The sequence below is a fragment of the Xenopus laevis genome, chromosome 9_10L (assembly GCF_017654675.1).
Source record: "Xenopus laevis strain J_2021 chromosome 9_10L, Xenopus_laevis_v10.1, whole genome shotgun sequence".
Classification (NCBI taxonomy): domain Eukaryota; kingdom Metazoa; phylum Chordata; class Amphibia; order Anura; family Pipidae; genus Xenopus; species Xenopus laevis.
In genome coordinates, this window is record NC_054387.1 from 112,821,598 (window position 1) to 112,839,689 (window position 18,092).

Below are 18,092 nucleotides of genomic sequence, written 5' to 3' on the forward strand. Positions count from 1 at the left end.
AAATGTTGACGCGCGACATTTTTTTTCCGACGCAGCCAGCGAATTATCGCCCCAGTTTCGTGAATTGGCTTGCGGTGAAATGCAGAAATTCATTGCAATTAGAAATTTATAATAAGCACTCGATGTGTTAGGTTCACCATACCAAACAGATACACTCTTCCTGCTGCTTAGAAATTAGACTTTACTGTTCTGTCCAGCTCCAGGGCCAACAATAGGGGGTGTTCCCGAATACAATTCTGATATTAGCTGCCAATATCCTGAAATTGTAATATCTTTATTTACTTTGTCATTTTAGTAGTTTTGGGGGGGGGGGTGTTTGTAATCTTACGCAAATTAGGTTTTGGGATTTGTTTAGGGTTGGGACTGAGCAGGGGGGCGGGCTGTGATGTAGAGGGACGGGGCCATGACATAGATGGGCGGGGGCTGTGATGTTGGGGTGGGACAATGACTAGGCGATTGGCCGATCACTGTGTCAGTCATGGGGAGCCCTGCCCAGTTTTCTTATTTGGAAAACTGGGCAGGGAGTTTTCATTCATGCTTTTTATATTTGAATCTTTTAATAAATAACTTGACAAAAAGTGACTTTTTTGTGGTTTAAAAAAAATACTAAAAACCTTGACTCTTGATCAATCAGGCCCTGAGCATTACTACAGTGCCTTAGCTTGTTGTGTCGTCAAACCTGTGTTTTAACATGCACTATGGAAATGAATGATATTCATTAGACACATGCGCCCCGATGAAGCCAGTTGTATGGCGAAACTGGTAGGGCGGCATAGGTGGACGGTGGAGAGATCAGCTCCCAATGTTTCCATCATAGACAGGCAGGTTTTGGCCATAATGGGAACAATGCAAGGGAGGGAGGGGGGCTGCAAATACTTATATGAGCATTTAGCTCACTAATTTACTAAGCGATAACTTGTACCATCCAGTCACTCCAGCCTTTATACATTACATTTTTGACTAAATAAACTATAAAACATTTTTTATTTTGCACAGCCCATCCAGTGTCGGACTGGCCCACAGGGATACCAGGAAAACTCCCGGTGGGCTCAAGTGTCAGTGGGCCCTACTCAGGGCCACTCCAGCCATGAGGCAAGGTGAGAATCTTGCCTCAAGTGGCACGGAGTGGGCAGTTACCAAGGGCAGCAAAAAGCCGCCTCTGGTAACTTTAAGAGACGAATTTCCATTTTTTAAAACAGAAATTCTGCTCTTCTAGTGCAGCAAGCGCAATAACGCTCACTGCACTAGCGATGCGGCCCCTCCTTCACCCGCTCCAACGCTGGAAGTTAGAAGAGCGGAGCAGGAGGTGCGGCGGCAACAGCCCCTGAAACTTGCCTGGCCCTACTGCTTGAAAACATTTGGCCTATTTCATGGCCATTACCAATTTCTATGAGAACAAAGAGACTAAATAGATTGAATAATAGATTATAGCATGTAAAGAAAAGAGACTAGGAGAATAGAGGTTGAGTGAGGAAAGAAATTATAATTGTACTGAGAGTGGACCCCTGGTCCAAGGTTTTTGGGTGGGCCCCTGGTGTCCCAGTCCGACACTGAGCCCATCTATTTACCTAGTTTTTGTTTTTATTCTGAACTGTTCCTTTAAAGCATCTAACTGTCGACCATATTAGAAAAGATGTTTTCTCAAATAAATAAAGTTGTCAGGGTCTGAATGTATTACTGAGGAGGAGGAGCAGGCAAAATGATGGCTCATACTAGAAATCACCCAGCAGGCAAAAAAATGTTGTATGAAATTATATGAAACATTAGGGAATACAGTTCAACATGATCATATTGTCTTTTATGAGTCTAAGGAATGATGCCTTGTAAATATGCTGCGAATGCTTTATTGGAACAAAAAAAATTGGTAGACACTTCCATTATGTGGATATTGGTAAAACTATACATTAGAGTTTCAATGCACCCTATATTGTTCAAATTGTGTGCCTGTCCTCTAATACATTGTCAGTTTTTTCATGCTTTAAAGTGGGATTTGTAACTATAAAAAGCATGCCACATTTCTTTTAGGGGGAGCTCATGTCTAGGGCATTAGAGGATCTCTTTTGTCCTTATTTTGCTTCCTTGGTAGTTATCAGCGAATTTGCGCCATTTCGCTCTGCGAAATTCGCAAAAAGGCGTAAAATTCACGAAACAGCATTTTTTTATGCTGGCAAATTTTTTGCGCCGTTTCGCGAATTTATTTGTTGAAATCGCGCAAATTCGCACCTGCCGAATAAATTCGCCCATCACTATTCCTTGGACATTTTTAATAATAAGTGGCCACTTCAAGCATTTGCACCAACATCTCAAATAAAGTCATATTTACGACCTATATGAATCGGCCCTATTCAAATTGACCTAAGAGCAAGTGTACAAACAAAGTTTCACTAGGCAAAAAAAAACATTAGTGAAAGATCTCTATGAAATATTTGCACTGATGAATTAATGTTAGTGAAACTTCCCCAGTGTTCGACTGCAGAGACGCAACTTTGCATTTTAGTGTAGTGGCGCAAGGCAAAGTGGCGCAAAGTGTGGCAAAGCCTTTGCAGGTGAAAATGTGCCCTTTAGTGAATTTGGCCCACTGTCCGTCATTCATTCATTGTGTTCAATCATCACAACTTACTGAATTACCTGTGATAAAACTGAAGGAGAGGGTTTTTTTCCCATTTAAGAGCAATTGTAGATCTTACAGCAATTTTCACAAAATAGAGGGTTCCTGCCAGTACCGTAAATAGAGGGGGGCGGGCCCTGGTGCGTGACGCGCAGACGGGCCCCCGCACCCCTCCGTATAGCCCGAATTGCAGGGATTTTAGTGGCGCGCGGAGCTGCCGGGGGGCCCTGAGGGGGTGCGGGCCCTGGCCCACTCGCACCCCCTGCTCCCCCGGTAGTTCCGCCACTGGTTCCTGCTTAGTTTCAACTTGAAGCATGAACATGAAGCACCGATATGGATGTCGATTAGCTCCTCTTTTAGCAAATCGGCCCAAAGTCTGTAAATAGGCGAACTATACAGTGTTATAATGTATTGTGAATCGTTACGTTCAGTTCTTACTATTTTCAGTAGGTGTCAGCAACCACAAACGTTGGGCCTTGAATAGGACTTTACCCCAGGAAACATCTGTGCATGTAGTCAATTTAATGTGCACAGCACAGGGTAAGAGTCTTTGGCTGATGTAATACTCCATGGTAAGTTCTACAAGACTAGTGGAAGGTGGAGCTCACTCCAGGACTGAGAGTTACTTACTAGTGAGTTGGGCAGCCCAGGCAACGAATGAGGAATTTAGTGAGGGGTAGAGATACTTTAATGAAGACACAGTAAGGGACAAGGTGTGTAGCTGTCAGGTTAGTGTACAGAACCTGAGGTCCTGTGTACAATGAGATGATCCAGGCAGCTAGCATACAGCAGAGAGCAGGCCTGGACTGGACAGCCCACTATATGGTAACTTTTTATGGAACCATACAGCAGCCCCTCTGGCATTTGCCAGAACCCACAGATCGCCAGTCCGGGCCTGGCAGAGAGGGATGTTGGAACCAGGGGCAACTCCACCTTTCTAAAGGGGATGTAAACCCAGATGCAATGACTTTCCCACAGCACACCCTAGTTTTCTATAGAAGTTGCTAAAAATCATAATTATAGATGAAAGAAATTTCACCAATGAGAAATCTACTGATCAAAAACTTTATTATAAATGCAAAAGAACTGACAAATAAGAATGTTGAATCTCAGCCCCACGTCAGGCATCTTGCTGTTATTTGACAGAGATAATTATGTAATTTTTTCTTCATTATATGACACTGGAATCAAACATGGGGATAAAGGACAGCCTTGTTCAGTGCTGGGAAACTGGGCTTAAAGCTTCCAACTCCAATTGCAGGAACAAAGAACAGGGAGTCAGATTGATACAGATCAGCTGGGATTCTCATTGGAGGATTTCTTTGCATTTTAAAGCAGTTGCTGGCTGTGGAGATTTGGGGAAACAATTTTCAAATGTTTTTTATTGTGCGATATTGCTTTCCCAAATACGATCCTGATGTTGCTGTACTACAGCTCCCAGCATGCCTCAACTTTGATTATATGTTACATTATTTGCTTGAGCAGTGCAGCAGGGTTTACGATCCCTTTACACGCTGCTCTGCCAGGAGCTTGCTCTTACTGTTCCTGTGGGTGGGTCAAGCTGGAGCTGGAGAGACATTGCAGGGTGAAGAATGTGAGAGAGCGAAGTTTGTCTTTAAAGTTTATTCATGCAGAGACACTCTGTAACATATACGCAAATGACACAGCACTGCAATAAAGAGCAGTTTATTGTAAAATGCCTTCAGCTTGTTCTGTGCATTGTAAATGCCTGCATTGGAACATCTTTCCTGTAAGGAAGGTACATTTAGACTGTAAGCCCTACGGTTTAGGGTCCTTTTGTTTCCTTGACACTGTGCACTTAATCTGTATTGTAATTATATTTTATATTTATGTAAATTGTATTTCTAATAATGCACTTATTTTTACTTTTTATTTCAATGACCCCTTGTTTGTTACTACTAATTTATTATTTGTATGTATGTATGTATGTATGTATGTATAACTTTATTTGTAAAGCGCTTTTAAGGAGCCGCAGTGTTGTACAGTGCATAAAAGTACAATATATATAAGTATACATGGGGGAGACAAATCACATAGTAAATATATACAGAATCATATCAGGACAAAGAGCTTAAGTGCTATGTGGTAAGAGACACAGTGAGAAGGAGGTCTCTGCCCCATAGAGCTTACAGTCTAAGTGGATGGGAGGCTAACATACAGGTACAAATTGGAGATAAATAAGTGCACAAGGTAAGGCATAGTCAGTAGGGACAGGACTAGGCTAATGTTCTAGTCGTCTAAAAGGTAGACTCTTAGTTTTTTCTTGAAGAGATTAAGAGAGGATTCCTTACAGAGGAATTCAGAGATGGAATTCCAGAGGTAAGGAGCAGCAAGATAGAAAGAAGGGTTTGAGATGAGAGGTGGCAGTGGATGTGGATGGTGTGAAGAGAAGGTGGATCTGAGAAAAGCGGAGAAGATGACCAGGAACATATAGTGAGACAAGAGAAGAAATGTAGTGAGGAGCAGAGGATTGAAGGGCTTTGAATGTTAGTAGAAGGGTTTTATATGCTATCCTTTGCTTAACAGGCAGCCACGCTAAGCATTTTAGTTGGGGTTGAGCAGGTTCCCTTTTAGGAGAGAGCAAAAGGATCCTGGTAGCAGAGTTTAAGACTGATTGGAGGAGGGAGAGATGGGGTCAGGAAGACCAGTTAGGAGGAGATTGCAATAGTCTAAACGGGTTAAGATAAGGGCATGGATTACAGGTGTATCTTGACCATATGTAAGGAAATTCTTGAGTTAATACTTGAAACGCATGATATGTGAAATGTAGCTTCTTTTACCAATAACATGTCCTTGTGATAATTGTAGCTTCTTTAACAATAACAAGTCTTTGTGATAATTTGAAACAGTGCATTTGTACACAGCTAACTGTCCCCTGAATAAATGACATGAACGTGGGGCCAGATCAGCTGCAGAAAGATTGTAACATTTTACAGTATCTATAAAAGCCAGCTACTTTCTGTATTAGCTGGTCAACCTGCAGCTTACTTCTGTATTGCTTGTCCCCTCGCAGCGAGTATAAAACTTATCACATTCCTCTGAACCCTGAATGGTCATTGGCAGATTTTTCTAACAACTTGGTCCTTCGAGCCGGAAACCAACATCTGTCTTCTCAAACGGGAAACGTGACTGTGGTCACTGCAGAGGGTTAATCCTATTCTCTCTGTGGACTGAACCGAAAGACCTCCGACAGCTGTCGTAAAGAGAGGCCAGTTGCACTCGTTTGGGGGAACAGTGACGGTTTCCAAAGAACACAGCGACCAGGGTCACTGGAATCTGGTAACGTATATGTTTTCTTTTTGTTGTTGTTGTTACTAGTTGTCTACGTAGAGGTCCCATCACTAGACTGTTGATATTAAGGTGTTAAGTGGCGTAATCGCCCGCCTTTGATAAAGAGACAGGGAGTGATAGTGGGTCCAGTCACCTAGACTGTTGCTACGTAAAGGTCCCGTCACTAGACTGTTGATATTAAGGTGTTAAGTGGCGTAATCGCCCGCCTTCGATAAAGAGACAGGGAGTGATAGTGGGTCCGGTCACCTAGACTGTTGATATTAAGGTGTTAAGTGGCATAATCGCCCGCCTTTGATAAAGAAACAGAGTGACAAGCGGACAAGTCCATAGTCTGTGTGAGAAGACTACAGGAATAACTAACTCCGTGTGCACGTTAAAGATAAAGAGTACTCCGGGGACCGCTGAATTTGTTGTTTGAAAGTGTGTGAAAGAGAGTGTTTGGGAGTCAAAGAGGGAATGGTCAACCCCTCAGACAGGCCATAAAGGGCGATACACTGACCGGTGAACGTTTTCGGCAAACGGACTACCTTGCTCCTCAGGTTTTACTTGGCCGAGCTCCAAGCTGTGAGGCCATATCCGTGAGTACTGCTTCACCAGGCGTTTGACTCCACAAAATTGTTTGTCAATTGTTTGTCATCTATACCTACTAACCATGGGAAATAAATGCTGTACAAGTATCAATGATCTAACTGAGGACGCTCAGTTCATGCGTGATCAGAATCCAAATAATATCAGGTTCTTAAAAGGTAGAAAGAGGATTCTAATTTTAACCCTATATTAGACAAGGAACAGTATAGATTGCTTGTTGGAGAGGTACTGACGATAAAAAATGTACATTAAAAGTTACCTATAGGTCATGTTTTTTTTTTTTTTTCTCTTTGCTGGGAGGTTTGTTTTTGTAAGTAATTATTAGATGAAGTTTCTAAACCGGACTGTTTTGCCAACTTGACTGTTTTGTCAGCCTGTCAGTTAGAGACTCTAATGCTAACGGCCTCCTGCTGCACAAATATGGCAGCCTCCTCATACAGGAGCATTGGGCATCAGACACGTAATGTAAAAGCATTATGCAAATACGTTATTGTGAAGTTATAAGTTTCTTTCCAATGCAATATTATGAGGAATGTAATAGGAGGGAAAATAAAGAAAGGAATGCCAAGAAAGGCAAGGTACAAGATCAACTATATGTCAGGTAATAAGATAATTAAGGGATTGTGGATTGATATTATTGTAAACTGAAGGAAGTCTTTGACACATATAGTGGTGTGCCTATACCAGATCAGGGCATGGTAAATGATAGTCCTTATGAGCTACAACTAAAAAATGCATTCCTATGAGGATGTCTTTGCAGTTTTGTGAGTCAACATATGGTAGACCACTGGGTAGCCAGTTTGCAAGCAGTCCATGAATATGCCAGACATGCTGAAAGACATCTCCAAAAAACAAAAACAAAAAAAAAACGAGGGTTAAACTATGTGTTTTAGTAGAGGAAGATGTGTATGTGGTAAAGCAGGATAGAGGACGAGATAGGCAGAGAGAAGGGGGGGTTCAGACCCCATTGAGATGACAAGCGAGAAAGGGAAATACTGTAAGTAAAAGACGTAGGAGAAATTAGGTTTTTTCATTGTGAGAAACCGGGGCATTTTCCTAGAGAATGCCGAGCAGAATTGAGCAATGGGGATGACAGGAGCCCCCTTGGGGAGGCATGACTATCTGAGAGTATACATTCCCCTATAAATAACTGAGGATAATTCTTAATATAGAAGACATAGAATGTAGTCTCTTATGTAAGTCGAAACCCCAACTCACACTTGAAGTTGGGGGAAAATCCATTACCTTCCTATGTGACACTGGGGCATGTAGATTCCTTATACACCCCCCTGATGTGCCAACTATCCAAAGAACTGAGGAATTTACTTTTCTAAGAATAGCAGGGGGACAATTAGATAAAGTATACTTGTCCCCACTATTAGCCGTAACTGACCCTGACATTCAACAGACTATTCTTAATCAGTTCATTCTCTCTTCCCATTGTCCATTCAACTTACTGGGAAGGGACATGTTGGTGAGATCAGGAAAGTGCCTTATAACCACCCGGATGGTTAATTGCCTTTGGCGACCATCCGCTTAATAGAATAGCAGCCAACCCGAATCAAATACCAATCAAACCTCTTACACAATCACAAAAGATGAGGAAGCCAGAAAGCTAGAGGGAGAGATAAAGCTGCTAGCAAAGGAGTTAAGTCAGAAAATAGTGAACAGTGAGAAACAACACCAAAAGGAAAAACACCTTAGAGACAATTTATCTTTCAGTGCTGAAAATAGCAGCTCTGATACTGAGGAACAAGCAGTTCCCAGCCCCCCAGTCAAGTTCTACCCCGCCTGTAAATACAAACTAGAGAAGAGGGGTAGAAGTGGGGGCTGCTGCTTCAACACGTCACATTACACACACAGAGTACATTCCATGGGCAGCATCAGATCTTAGAAGGATTTTTCAAGACGTTCCACATCCCCGCACCAATCCACACAAATTTGTACAGGAACTCATGTTTGTCCAACCCTAATTGGACTGATGTTAGTTGTACTCAAACATGTGTGTGGTCCAGGGGCTTACCAACATTTGTTGGTCAAAATGAATTGGGACACTAATCCTGCTGACCCAGCCCAAGTAGGGTTCCGCTTACGTTCTCTGGAAGGTACCAAAGGCACCATTTTTCCAGAAGTTTATTGGGAAACAGTTTTCAAATTTAACCATGATGCTCAAGAGTCTGTTGTCCAGTATGCAACCAGATTTAAAGAGAGGGTCAATGCCTGTGGTGGACCTGCTGTCCTAACAGATGAGGAAAACCTGATGGGAGTTGTTGCATGGTTTAGGACCTACAAGCAGTAAATCAGGCCGTTTTCCAAGATCTCATTAGGAAATGCCAAAGCTGATGCGGCTGCTAAAGCACATTCACATTCAAGCTTTAACTGCATCACCAGACACAAACTTTTTAGATCAAGGGTTACTCAAAGACATGCAAAATAATGTCAGTGAAGCAGAATGCCACAAATGGGTTTCTAAAGGGGCCCAACTTAAACAGGGCATATATTATTGCCCCAAAAGGAAAACCAATCCTTCCTACTACACTCTTTCACTATGTTGCCATTTTGAGTCATGGGCAAAGCCATGTCTCAACAGGAGGAATGGTAAATAACATACTCATTTTAGATTTTAGATCTGCATGGATTTTATCAAACTCAATAGATGGGAGAACAAGAAATGTTGCCTTGTAATTATAAATGCCTTTTTCAGATCATCGAGGAAGAGGCAGACCAAAGTTTGGCGGAACATGTGCAGAATATTAAATAAACAAGAGCTTACTCCAAATTCTCTTCCAGATACCGGAGAGCCCATCCCAATAGAACTTGTGAAGCCTGGAGGCTACATGTGGGTAAAGGTAATAAAAATTAAGAATTGGTCGACTCCATTGTGGGAAGGGCCTTATCAGGTGAAATCGCAGAAAGAGTGTCCTGGGTACACTCCAGTCATTGTAAACTAGTAAAAGAACTAGGGCAAGTAGCTAGGGAACCCAAATAGTCCTTTAGATACAGTCTGACTACAAAGGGGGTTCTCTCCACTAGGGAGGGGGTCGTCTCAACGTCAGTGAAGAACCATGGGACTATTTGGGAGCAGCAGCAGAAGTAGGGAAAGAGTAGAACAATATGATACCTGGACACCATTCTCAAGGTGGGGTTGTGCAGGCATGTTAGAACTAATAATGTTTTTCATCTTATTCCCTTGGCTTTTCTTCCCCTTATAACATAATGCCACCAACCACAATAATACACCTGTTGGGGAGCATCCCTCATTCCCAAGAAATAGGACTCCCCAGAGTGTAGGTACAACAGGCAGACAGGATTGGGGACTACCTCCCAAGGATTATTCATATCCACCGTGGAGCAAACCTCTAGACCAGTGATCCCCAACCAGTAGCTCGTGAGCAACATGTTGCTCTCCAACCCTTTGGATGTTGCTCCCAGTGGCCTCAAAGCAGGAGCTTATTTTTGAATTCATGGCTTGGAGGCAAGTTTTGGTTGTATAAAACCCAGGTTTGCTGCCAAATAGAACCTCAATGTAGGTTGACAATCCACATAGGGCATACCAAATTGCCAATCACAGCCCTTATTTGGCACCCCAAGAACATTTTTCATGCATGTGTTGCTCCCCAACTCCTTTTACTTCTGAATGTTGCTCGCGGGTTAAAAAGGTTGGGGATCCCTGCTCTAGACATTACCATTATCGAAAGAACCACTACCACAGTTGAATTTGATGCCAGTGAATTCAGAGTGATTCCTTAGAGACTGCTAGGTCCTTTGCCTGGGAAAATAAGTATATGTGCATCATTGTACCCCCCAACCCCGGACTAAAGCCCTGCCCAGATTGGTCCACAGTCTGGTGGAGTACAGATCCACAAGGGTGGGAGATAGCACCATGGGTAGGAGACTTAAAGAAATTCATGCAGCAGCAGATTTCCATAATAAAGAAAGCCCCATCTGCTTACTGCACGATCAAGTCATGTAACCCACTGCTCCAAACCATTAAAAATCCACATCCCAGAGACCAAAAACTTTTTGGTCTCGGGATTACCATCACAGGAACAGACCCCATGGGATTAATTAATGTAACCATAGATAGGGCAAAGGCCATAAAGAGAGATTCCACAACCCCATTCCTCAAAGAAAAGATCTCTATCTCTGGTTTTCTGAGCCCAGGCTCTGAAGGGAGGGTGACTTACTTACTTACCCAATCTCACCCTTGAAAAAGCTTTTGGAATAGAGACAGGTGTCCCCGAGGGGAACAAATGGTTAAAATATGTCCCAAACATGTCCCCCCGCTCAGGGAAAGATAACTGATTCGCTTGCGCAAAAGCACGGCCAGCCATTGGTACGGTGCCATTCCCGCTAAACCCTGATAATGACTTAGAAGGGTTGTAGTGTGAGCTTAAGTTATATACTCAAAAGAAACCCGCAAACGGTACCACCCTGTCCTTTCTCTGCCCTGCTAGATTTGCCACCTTCCATTACAGTATATGCAGGTAACCACACCTGTTTCCATAGTCAAGGGCGTGGTCAGAAATTACTGGCACTGCCAGCCTCCTTTTGTGCCCGAAATAAAGTTCTGACACAGAATGACACCACATTTAAAAACAATGGTTCCAGGACCACCGTAGTGTGTGGGCAGATATATGGTGGTTATGTGGAGACACAAAATTGCGTCCCTTACTTCCAAGTCTCTGGAGTGGGAGCTGCTGTTTAGTACAACTGATATTGCCTTTCTATGCTTTTCCCATAACCTCTATTCCGCAGGTACCAAGATTGGAAATGATTCACCGCTCCAAATGAGAAGTCCGACTTAAAGGGTCTTTCAACAATCATGTATACATTGATGATATAGGAGTACCCTGAGGAGTCCCAGATGAATATAAGGCCAGAAATCAAATCACCGCTGGTTTTGAATCCTTCCTCGCCTGGTGGGCAACTATAAACAAGAACGTCGATTGGATCAACTACATCTACTACAACCAACACAGATTTGTCAACTTTACCCATGATGGATTCAAAGGTTTAGCAAGTCAACTGAAAGCCACCTCGGTTGCCTGGCAAGATCGTTTAGCCTTGGACATGCTTCTTGCCGAGAGAGGTGGCATGTGCAAAATCTTCGGTGATATGTGTTGCACCTTCATCCCAAATAACACGGCTCCTGATGGGAGTATCACTAAGGCCTTGGAAGGACTGGCTATGTTATCTAATGAACTGGCGGAAAACTCTGGGATATCCAACAATTTCACCGACTTTCTTAAGACTTGGTTCAGGAAATGGAGCGGACTTGTATCCAGCGTGATAATTTCAACTGCTATACTTGCAGCTATTTTGGTAACCTGTGGGTGCTGTTGCATCCCTTGTATTCATGGCTTATTGCAACATCTTATCGATACTACTTTTACTAAAACCATGTATACTGCAGCTTCACTCTGCTCTTATGACTATGTGGATAATTATAACACAGATATATGACACGAAGGATGAAAAGCTATGCTAGTCCTGATCACTGATGTTTTTCTGTCACACATAATGCATTTACAAGTATAAAAAGGGTGGAAATGTAAGGAAATTCTTGAGTTAATACTTGAAACGCATGATATGTGAAATGTAGCTTCTTTTACCAATAACATGTCCTTGTGATAATTGTAGCTTCTTTAACAATAACAAGTCTTTGTGATAATTTGAAACAGTGCATTTGTACACAGCTAACTGTCCCCTGAATAAATGACATGAACGTGGGGCCAGATCAGCTGCAGAAAGATTGTAACATTTTACAGTATCTATAAAAGCCAGCTACTTTCTGTATTAGCTGGTCAACCTGCAGCTTACTTCTGTATTGCTTGTCCCCTCGCAGCGAGTATAAAACTTATCACATTCCTCTGAACCCTGAATGGTCATTGGCAGATTTTTCTAACACCATATTGCAGAGGATGAAATGACAGGTGTTGGCAGTATTATTGATATGATTAGAGAAGGAGAGGGACTGGTGAAAGATGACCCCTAAGCAGTGTGCTGAGTTAACCGGGTTAATAGTCATGCCATCAATATTAATGGTGAAAGGAAGAGAAATGTTCAGCTTGGGTGGAAAGACCATGAGTTCAGTCTTGGCCAAGTTGAGCTTGAGGTGGTGTTGTTTCATTCAAGAAGAGATAGCTACTAAGCAGTCTGATATCTGGGTTTGAATGTCAGAGGTTAGTGAGGGAGTGTCTAAATATATCTGAATGTCATCGGCATAGAGGTGATATTTAAGGCCAAATAAAGATATAAGGTCTCCTAAAGAGAGAGTTTACAAGGAGAACAACAGAGGACCAAGTACAGAACCCTGAGGCACCCCCACATTAAGATGAACAGGAGGAGAGGATTTGTTTGCAAAAATAACAGAGAAGGAGTGGTCAGAACAGTAGGAAAAGAACCAGGATGCAGCATTATCACAGATACCAATTGAATGGAGAACTTGCATTAGAACAGAATGGTTAACAGTATCAAAAGCAGAAGATAAGTCCAGGAGAATGAGAATAGAGTAATGTCCTTTGGCATTACTTTATTTTGCTGTACAGTGCTTTGCCTTCAATTAAAAATATACATACATATATACATATATACATAGCACAAAAAGATTTGTGACAGCGCACACCAGCATCTTGGAAGAATCTCTCGAGGTTTTGGTTAAAAGGTATATCTTTATTTTCACATCTGATTAACTATCTAGCGTCTGAGGTCTGACGCGTTTCGTGGCTGCGTAGCCAACGGTAGCAGGAAGTGGAACAAAAGATTTATTGAATATTTTTCAGAAATATCCAATAAATCAACCCAAACACTACTTTTTTAAGCACATTCCTTCTATATTTTAAAGAGTACAATGCAGGAGCACTGAAAGTTTGCAGGCCAGGAGTACTGAATAAGTGGTATTGCATTCGCTTTATCAGTCCTTACACTGAGCTATTTTAACTGTTATGCTTGATTGTCCATTGAAAGCAACAGTCAAGCTTAGGCGGTAGCATTATGTTTTAGGGGAATTTTTCTGGCGATAAAGCCAGACGGAATGGAATTCAGAATCAAAAGGGCTACCCAAGTATTTTTCAGCATAATGACATACCTGCTGAGATGAGAGTTTTTGTGCAGCCATTTGTGATGCAGCACAATAATGATACTAAACATACTGTACATCCAAGCTCTGGCAGATAAATTTGAAGAGAAGGCAAGATAGCTTAAATTCTATTGAGTTGATTTGGTATGGATTGTATAGAAAGACAAGGCAAACCAGCCAACTAGTGCAGACCATTAGTGTTGGAATGGATTTTCAGATAATTATTTTGAGTCTTTATGTAATAGAATGTCCTGTAGTTTTTAAGTCTAAGATTTTGCCTGTTTTTTTGCCTGAATGGATGGAAGGATGCAAGTCATGGAGGAAGCCATTGAGGGGAGGCAGATGGTTGGGGCCAAAGGGAGCTTTTTAAGGGGAGAAGCAGGGCCTGTGTCTTTATTATTATTATATATATTTTTTTTTAATTATTACTAACATGTATTTATAGAGCACCAACATATTTTGCAGGGCTGTGAAGTTAATGTGTTTATACAGCTAAGTCACATGAATTACATACATAGAACATATGGAGTTACATACATCATATCCAATACATGTACAAAAGGTGAGGAAGGCCCTGTGCAAAAGGGCTTACAATCTAAAGGGATGGGAATAAGACACAAGGTGTGGGAGTGGGCAAGATCATAATTAAGTGGGTGAGAGATGTAGTACTGTATGTGGTATTGCATTTGGTAGTAGGCAGAGTGAGGGTAGGCTTCTCTAAATAAGTACGTTTTAAGAGATTTCTTGAAAGCAGAAAGATTGGGAGAAAGTCGGACAGACCGTTGGAGAGAATTCCAGAGGAGGGGTGCAGCTCTTGCAAAGTCTTGAATGCGAGCATGTGAGGCGGTAATGAGAGAAGAGTTGAGTAGCAGGTCAGTAGAGGAGCATATTAAGCAGTTGGGTGAATATCTAGAGATGAGTTCAGAGATGTAGGGAAGGGCAGAGTTATGAAGTGCTTTGAATGTCAGGGTTAATAATTTGAATTTTATTCTGAAAGGTAGTGGAAGTCAGTGCAGGGATTGGCAGAGTGGCATGGCAGAGGAGGAGCGGTTGCTGAGACGTATAAGTCTGGACAGAAGAGGCGACAGTCTCTGGCAGGGAAGGCCAATTAACAGAGAGTTACAGTAGTCTACACTTGATATGACGATAGAGTGAATAAGAATTTTGGCGGCATCCTGACTCATGGGAACTTACCTAGACAGTGGGCACATGTGTAGGGCAAAATAAAATTTTTATTTGCAGATTTGAAGGTTTTCTAGGCATTTGTAGTGCAGATACGTGTTCCTCCATTGAAATTTGAATTTCGCGCCGTATGCAAATTAGCCTTCGCTAGCGCAACTTCGCTTTATATAGCGAAACAACGCTAGCGCAACTCCGCAACCTTTCGCTACCCCTGCGCGCAATTCCGCATTTTAGTGAATTTGCGGAGCGCTGGCGAAAATTCGCCTGTCGAAGTGAGGCGAAGTGTGGCGAAGAGCGGCGAAGTTGCACCTGGCGCAACTTCGATTCTTAGTGAATTTGCCCCAAAGGGCGTTCCAATTTTTTATGCGTGCAACAATTGTGACGCACAAATTTTTTTTATGTCATGACGGAATTTTCACCAGTGAATTTGGGGGATCTGTAAGAGACAAGTAGAATAGGTACAAGATTATGTGGTTCAAAGAGGCTGAATATAAATTAGGGCTGAATTAATGGAGTGTAGAATAAAAGGAATTGCATATGATCTACCATCCCAAGCAGTTTGATTGGGAGATTGAATTTACATTAACATACAACTGCTTCTTTTTCAGCCAAGAAGTATTTCTGCAATGGATGGGAACCAGTATGGGTACATGCTTTGCACCCCAATATGCCAACCACTTCATGGCAAAACAAGAAGAAGATTTCCTCTCCACCTGCAACACCAAGCCTTTGACATACCTCCACCATATAGATGACCTATTCATAATCTGGACAGATACTGAACAAGAATTTATTCAGTTTCGCAAACAATTTCAAGATTTTCATCCAACTATGAATTTGAAACGGAGCTACTCCCCCACTAACATTACTACCATTACTCCCCCATTAAGGCACGAAATGCGTTAGGCTAATGAATGTCCTAATAAAGTCTTTTTAACTTAAATACCTTGGCTACTGCTTTACTAGTTGTGGGTCTCCTACATGTTAATGCCTTGATAGACCTGTGATGAGCCCAAAATCATAACCAAAATAAATACACATACTGCTTCCCAAGGCACAACTCATAATTAAGGCTATAATTAAGTTTAGCAGAAAGCAAAAAAAAAAAAAAAAACAACAATTTCATGCATATATAATACTCTGACATATATTAGCTGGCTTAGCTTGACAGTAACATTCTCGGACAAGAAGTACCTGTGCCTTTCCATCAGCGTTAGTTCAGGGCTTCTATACACCTGGACATCTGTTACTAAGGGGGAACCTGGTTTATTTATAGATTATTGTTCTGTGACATTGACCTTACACTGAGTATACTTTTGGCAGAGTTACTTATCTCCCCCCCCCCACAAGCACAGGTCCAGGGCCTTGTGCACATAGACACCAGAATATAGGGGTGAGCAAACCCATATTAGCTCAGTATAAGGCCCTGTTAATTCAAAAACCAGTCTGTTCTCCTCTATATATATGACATAAGTATACATTATGATCCCTTCTATGGATTAGACTACTCATAAATGTGCATGTCTTGATCACACTCATAATTTAAAGTCCCATATACATTACTAACTTGTTCATTTCCTATGGAAAAAAAAATCGACAAAGACCCTACAACAGAAAGAAAAAACAATCTTAACATTCTATTCAGATTTTGGAGGAGGAAGAGGAACCCTAGAAGATATGACTTGAGAAAGAAGAGACAGAGCAGAAGTTCTAAAAATGTATCTACACAAACTCTAACTCAAAATGAACTCAAGGTATTATCAAAGTGCTTGTCCTTCTGTCCTACAAGAAATTTTGATATTTTCCAGACTATTATAACATACATTTTTTTGTTCGTAAATTGTTACTTAGAAAACACTTTTTCTATACATCTAAAAATAAGACTGTTACGATTAATATTAACATATTGATAGGATTTTTTGATATCTGCACATTTTAGAATCCCTCCAATGGGAATGTAACAACGAGGCAGAAAGGGCTGGGATAACTGCCCTCCCAGCCCAACTAAGCCTGTTTAAACCAAAATCTAATTTTTACCTGGTTTACCAATAGACCCCAGTGGTTGACCTTGTTCAAAAAAAGATGGAGAAAGATCTGAGATCCCTACATGAAAAAACTCAAGGTAAACCATATCATCATAACCTTACTTTAAGCAAAAAACATACATTAAAAACTGTAGAGAATAAGTCAATTGTCATCTGTTATGCAGATAAAAGAAGGTATGGTAGTGGTTCTTAACTATGAGGATTACAACCAAGAAGCAATGTGCCAGTTGTCAGATTATATATTTTCCTAACCCCACTTTACCCTATATGTTAGTTGATAAGGCAAAACAAGCAAATCTGCTAAATGACAGTCACGTTTCTACTGGCACAACTGGTTGACACATATTTACAACCACTAGTATTACGGCTACATAGTTATATCAGAGATAGCCAACATATTATGAAACATCTTTCCACATTGACCTGAAAGAACCACTTTACCTGGACTTCCTTAGATGTTGTATCTCTCTATACCTATATTTCCCATTACATTGGTTTAAGTGCTGTGGAATCCCATTTAAAACATATAGTACTTACCCACCACTTGGTTAGGTGCTCAAGAGAAGAGACAGAAAGCGGAGTATATAACGTCGCACAATCCCAAATTACCCCTGTGTTAAACAAAGTGTCTACCTGCCTGAAGCGATCGACTTGAGAATTAAATAGATGAATAAATAGATTATAGTGTTCTTATTGTGATCAATCCTGTAAAACTTCTGTGATTAACAAAACAAAATTGAATAAAGTGCGTTTATGAACAATTCATGGTGACTCAATTCATTAAAGTGCATGGTGCCTGGTTGTGAACAAGGGAATGTGCTTGAGCCTGCGGCTTGGACTAATTAAAGAGACAACATAAAAAGTAACTTTTATTTCATCTACTAAAATTCATTGATAAGAAGGGAATTAATTATTAAAACCACTAAAAACAATTAAAACAGAAGGGTGGAAATCAGATCTGGATTTTGTATGAAAAGGGGTGACAGTGAAAAAGTTTCCTTAGACTGTTCCCTATCGATCTTACAACACCCGTTTCCCTATACTGGCTAGATAGTAGTCAGGGAGTACATAAAGGGTAAGTTAGCACTGAGGCAGTGATCTCAGAAGAGATTAAGCAAAGGTAAGCGAGGATTAGGGATGGTGGGGAGGTGCCCTTGAATCATCAAGCGTAGTATGTCAGCCACTGTACAGTATGGTGTGCACGAAATTTAACTGACACTGTGTCCTCTCAGAGGCACCTAAGTCGTTATGGCCTATTCCCTAGACACTACAAAGG

General features: G+C 41.4%; 1 protein-coding gene across 1 annotated transcript in view; it reads left to right on the forward strand.

The window, feature by feature from the left end:
- Positions 1-15,504, forward strand: part of LOC121397977 (uromodulin-like) — a 57,144-nt gene extending 41,640 nt beyond the window's left edge. Inside the window, exon 17 of the mRNA XM_041576301.1 lies at positions 15,380-15,504. Coding sequence (XP_041432235.1) covers positions 15,380-15,504 — 125 coding nt within the window. The remainder of the gene's footprint in view (positions 1-15,379) is intronic.
- The last annotated feature ends 2,588 nt before the right edge of the window (positions 15,505-18,092 follow it).